This window comes from Eimeria maxima, genomic scaffold, assembly GCF_000499605.1.
Source record: "Eimeria maxima Weybridge genomic scaffold, Emw_scaff1426, whole genome shotgun sequence".
Classification (NCBI taxonomy): Eukaryota; Apicomplexa; class Conoidasida; order Eucoccidiorida; family Eimeriidae; genus Eimeria; species Eimeria maxima.
This window is the reverse complement of record NW_013564389.1, coordinates 1-5,791: the sequence shown is the minus strand read 5'-3', so window position 1 is coordinate 5,791 and position 5,791 is coordinate 1. Positions and strand designations below refer to the sequence as shown.

General features: G+C 53.3%; 1 protein-coding gene across 1 annotated transcript; it reads left to right on the top strand.

Moving 5' to 3' along the window:
• Window positions 1–228: 228 nt before the first annotated feature.
• EMWEY_00052540 (hypothetical protein) lies at window positions 229–4,926 on the top strand (the record flags this gene model as incomplete). The annotated part of the gene is made up of 3 exons (XM_013479881.1): window positions 229–337; window positions 1,190–3,967; window positions 4,409–4,926. 3 exons carry the CDS (start codon window positions 229–231, stop codon window positions 4,924–4,926), a joined length of 3,405 nt encoding a protein of 1,134 aa, XP_013335335.1.
• Between the last annotated feature and the right edge of the window lie 865 nt (window positions 4,927–5,791).

Sequence of the window (5,791 nt, the reverse complement as noted above, 5' to 3'; positions counted from 1 at the left end):
TGTTGCTGTTGCTGCCGCAGCTGCTGCTGCTGCCGCAGCTGCAGCTGCTGCTCCTCCTGCTGCTGCTTCTTTGGTTGTCTTTTATGTCTTTTGTTGAGTGTTTCCTTGGAGGCCGTTTTGTCTCCTTTTTATATTGCCGCTCCCTTCCTGCTGCTGCTGCTACCTCAGCAGCAGCTGCTGCTGCTGCTGCCATTGCTGCTGCAGTTGCTGCTGTTACTGCGCCTCAGGATGACCGCGCACACCCTCTCGCAATGCAGCCAAGAGCTGCAGCAGCAGCAACAGCAGCAACAGCAGCAACAGCAGCAACTGCTGCAGTTAAAACAACAGCCTCAAGGTGGTAAGCCAAAAGGCAACAGCAACAGCAGCAGCAGCAGCAGCAATATCAGCAGCAACAGAAGCAGCAGCAGCAACAACGGCAGCAACAAGAGCAGCAGCAGAAAGAGCAGCAGGAGCAGCAGTATCTCATCAAAGAGCAGCAGCACAAGCTACAGCAACAACAGCACAATCTCTTTGCCATACAGTGCAGTATCGAGCATTGCTGCACGAGAAGCAGCAGCAGCAGCAGCAGCAACAGCAGCAACAGCAGCAGCAGCAGCAGGGCCCCCGCAGCAGGTCCTTGTGGAGGTACAGGTGGGCCCTCGTCTCTTTCATTTGACTAGGAAAACGGTGAGTAGGTGCCCCTATCTGCAGCAGCAGCTGCAGCAGCACGAACAGCAGCAGCAGCAGCAGCAGCAGGTGACACCAGAGAGGGGGCCCCTGTGGGGGGCCCCCCGTCTTTGTTTAGATTGTCCTGCTGATGTATTTATATTTATATTAGATTACCTACGTAAGGGGGAGATAGAGGAGGAAGCATTTAGATTAGCAGCAGCAGCAGCAGCAGCAGCAGCAGGATGTCCTAATAGCAGCACAGCAGCAGGAGAAAAGTTATTAAGAAGAGAATTTATGCTGCTGCTGCTGCAGTGGCCAGATAAATGCATGCGCTGCTGCTGCTTATTTAATCCTCAGCTGTATGCGCAGCTACCTAATGGAGAACAAGAAGGGACTGCAGCAGCAGCAGATGCACCTGCATGCTATGTACACCCAGGCTTCCTATGCTGCAGCAACTGCAGCACCAACTGCAGCAGCAGCAGCAGCAGCAGCAACTGCAGCAACTGCAGCAGTACTAAATTTATTTATAGCTGCTGCGCAGGGGAGGAGAAGAGTTTAGGCTGTATAGTCACCACACATATTAGCAGCAAAAGCAAGGTGCAGCAGCACCAGCTGCTGCATGAGCAGCAGCAGCAGAAGCAGCTGCAGCAGGAGCAGGAGGAGCTGCAGCAGAAGCAGCTGCAACAGGAGCAGGAGGAGCTGCAGCAGAAGCAGCTGAAGCAGAAGCAAGAGGAGGAAGGGCAGAAACAAGAACAGCAGCTGCAGGAGGAGCAGCAGCAACTGCAGCAACAGATGCAGCAGCAGCCACGAGAGCAGCAGCAGCTGCCTGGAGAGCAGCAGAAACAGCTAAAACTGCAGCAGCCGCAGCAGCAGCAGCAGACGCCTGACCAGCAGCAACAACAACATGAACAGCAGCAGCCTAAACAGCAGCAGCAGCTGCCACCAGAACTGCAGCAGCGGCAGCAACCTGAACAGCAGCAGCAGCACAAGCAGCCTCTAGAGCAGCAGCAGCAGCAGCAGCCCGAACAGCAGCAGAAGCAGCCCCAGCAGAGTAACTGTCATGGGGACACTGGTCTGCACAGCAAGGGCGCAGCAGTAGCAACAGCAGCAACAGCAGCAGCAGCAGCAGCAGCAGAGGATGCAAAGAATCCTGAGGAGACAGGGACTAATGTTGTCCCTTTAGCAGCAAAAAAGGAGACAGTTGCTGCGCAGGTGCATGCAGCACACCAGAAACGTGCAGATATTGCTGCTGGGAGCGGCACTCAGCAGCAACAGCAACAGCAGCAGCAGCAAGAGACGCAACTGCTGCTGCTGCAAAAGCAGCAGCAGCAGGTGCAAAAGCAGCAGCAGGTGCAAAAACAGCAAAAGCCGCAGCAGCAACAGCAGCAAAAGCCGCAGCAGCAACAGCAGCAAAGATCGCAGCAGCAACAGCCGCAAAGATCGCAGCAGCAACAGCAGCAAAGGCAGCAAGAGCTGCAGCAGCAACAGGAAAAGCAGCGAGAGCTGCAGAAGCAAGAGCAGCAGCAGCTAGAGCATGAGGAGCAGCATACCCAGCGGCTGAGGCAGCAGCGCATGCAGCAGCAGAAACAGCAGAAGCAGCAGCTGCTGCAATTGAAGAAGCAAGGTCAGCTGCAGCTGCAGCAAAGGCAACAGGGACACCAGGAGAAGAAGCAACAGCAACAAAGGGTGCAGCAGCAGAAGCAGCAGCAGAAGCAGCAGCCACAGCAGCAGCCGCAGCAGCAGCCGCAGCAGCAGCCGCAACAGCAGCCGCAGCAGCAGCCGCAGCAGCAGCCGCAGCAGCAGAAAGACCAATTGGAGAAGCAGGTTAAGGAGCAACTGCAGCACGAGCAGCAGCAGCACGAGAAGCAGGAGCACAAGGACGAGAAGGACCAGCAGCAGCAGGTGCAGCAGGTGCAACAGGAGCAACAACAACAGCAACAGCAGCAGCAACAACAGCAACAGGAACAGCAGGAGCAGCAGCAACAACAGGAGCCGCCGGCGCAGCAGGAGCAGCAGGAGGATGAGGAGGCGGATGGTAAGAGTTGGGTGTCTCCTCGCCCTGTGTCTCCTTCGGACCTGCAGCTAGTTAGTTGCTCTCCTTCAACTTCTGCTGCTGCTGCTGCTGCTGCTGCAGCGGCAGCAGCAGCAGCAGCAGCATTCCCCTTTTGTATAGATAGTAGCATTTCCTTCTGTCCCCCCGGAGGGGCATTCTTTTGCCCTTGTCTTCCTTATAATGGAGACACAGAGGATGAGGAGGAATACAGTCAGCAGCAGCAGCAACAGCAGCAGCTGCTGCATCAGCTGCTTCAGCATCAACAGGAGCAGCTACAGCTGCTGCCGTTGCAGCTGCAGCTGCAGTATCCAGGGGGAGGGTTAGGGGCCCCTGGGGGGCCCCCAAGGGGTTTAGGTCTCCCTTTACATCAGGGCCTATGGAACTGTGATAACATGCAGCATCAGCTGCAGCAGGTGCAGCAACTGCAGCATCTGCAGCAGCAGCAGCAGCACCAGCAGCACCAGCAGCAGCTCATGATGATGATGTACTGTCCCTTCTTTCCCTATGGCTCAGGCAGCTTAGGGGGTATTGTACCCGCTTTACCACCTGGTCAGGAAGGGGGGGGCCACGGGGTCCCGGGGCCCCCCTGGTCAGGTGCGGGGGCCCCTTGGGGCCCCTGGGCAGGAGGAGGGGTCCCCCTTCCAGGCCCCCCTCCATTGGGGGCCCCTTCCCCGACTCCTGGGCCCTCTCTGACCCCTGGGGCCCTTGCATGCGCTGCAGGAATGTTTATTACCAACAGCATTAAGGATGAGGTACGTCAAGTAGGGGGCACCTCGTCAGAAGCAGCAGAACATGCTAAGGGGCCCCCTACGGGGGGCCCCCCAGGGGAGGGGGCCCCAAGGGGGCCCTCAGATGATACACAGCCAGGCTTCCTAGAGCAACCCACACAGGGACAAATAGAGGAAACAGTTGAGGGGGGCCCCTTGGTGGAGACACAGGAAGGGGCCACCCTAAAGGAGACCCTTGGGGGGGTCTCCCAAGAGGGGAGGACATCTGGAGGGGGGCCCCCAGAAGAAACACCTGGAGGGGGGCCCGTAAAGGAGACACCTGGGGGAGTGCAGACAGAGGGGACACTTACAAAGGGGCCCATAGGTGAGGCACTTGCAAAGGGGCCCCCAAAGGAGACCCTTACGAAGGGCCCCCTAAAGGAGACACCTGTGAGGGGCCCCCTAGGAGAGGCACTTGCGAAGGTCTCCTTAAAGGAGACACCTGTAAGGGGCCCCCTAAAGGAGACACCAGTAGAGGGGCCCCTGGAGGAGACACCAGGTAAAGGGCCCATAGAGGAGACACTTGTGAGGGGGCCCCTAGTGGGGACACTTACGAGGGGGCCCCTAGAGGTCCCCTCACAGGGCTTTGTAGAAGGGAGGCCCCTAAGGGGGGGCCTCTTTAGAAGATCTAGTTCCTTAAGGGTCTCCTCAGGGGCCCCCTGTAGGGGCCCCCTTTACTGCAGGCCTGATAGGTGTTTAGGTAGGGTACTGCTGGGGCCCCTACCTTGTGGGGGGGGGCCCGGTAGTGAGGGTTTAGGGGGGTGTATAGGGGACAGCAGCGGAGACATAGAGGACGTGAGGAGGCCCTCTAGGATGCATGTAAGGGAAGAGGGTGCGGGGCCCCCACCTTGCTGTAGGAGAGGGGGGAGGCTGCAACGGAGGGAAGATGCAGCAGCAGCAGCTGCTGCTGCTGCTGCATCTGCTGCTGCTGCAACGACAGCAGCACAGGGAGGGGCCCTAGCCAGTAAGGAACCCAGTAAGGAAGTAAGCAGCAATAATAAGACCCCGCTCCTTCAGGAGGAGAGGCCACTGCAGGAGAAGCAGCAACAGCAGCAGCAGCAGCAGTCGCAGCAGCAGCAAAAGCAACAGGAGCAGCAGGAACAGCAGCAAGAGGAGGCGCCGCAGGGACAGGAGCATGACGAAGAGCTGTTGCCCACAGACCAGCAACGGCAACAGCAGGAGCTGTTGCTGCTGCAGCAACAGCAGCAGCAACAGCCGCAGCAACAGCAGCAGCATTCCCACCTGGCCCAGCTGCAACAGCATCATCGACAGCAACTGCAGCAACAGCAGCAACAACAACAGCAGCAGCAGCAGCAGCAGGCTCGATCTCGTGCACGATCCAGTCTAAGGTGTCAGGGGGCCCCCGGGTCTCAGGGGCCCCCCGGCGTTCCAGCACCAAACCCTCTCTTTAAGACAAGAATGTGTCAAATGTATAGAAGCGGATTATGCAGACTGTAAGGCTATGGTCTAGGGGTTTAGGGTTTAGGGTTTAGGGTTTAGGGTTTAGGGTTTAGGGTTTAGGGTTTAGGGTTTAGGGTTTGTGGGTGTATATGATATATATGTATAAAATTATATGTTATAATTAATTGTTTATTATTTATTATAATGTATACAATTGTATATCCATATGCATATGAATATGAATATGTACGTATGTACGTACATACGTTCATACGTACATGAGTACATAACGTACGTACGTACATGAATATGTATATGTATATGTACGTATACGTATGTATACAGGGCATAACGATGGTGTAAATTTGCGCATGCATTACATGAATTATGTTCAACATCTGTATATATATATATATGTACGTATACGGGTATACATATGTACGTATACGGTATACGTATATATATATGTATATGTATATGTATATGTATATGTATATGTATATGTATATGTATATGTATATGTATATATACAGGGCATCTCGTCGTTGTAAATTTGCGCATGCATTACATGAATTACGTTCAACATCTGATTTATATAAGACAAGTTTGTGTCTCTTCTGGGCATCAGGCTTCTGTAAGGCAGGTAATGCATGCAGACATGCACATGGTGAGCAAGAAGTAAGAATTAAATTTGCATATAATACTTGTCCTTAATTTATTTATTTATTTATTTATTTATTTATTTATTTATTTATTTATTTATTTATTTCTTTTTTTTTTATTATATTTAATTATATATATTATTTACCCTATATAATCAATACTTAATACCCTTATACCCCTATACACTTATTTACTTATCTATACATCTATTATATTATCTATTATATGCATATATATAATATATATATATATATATATA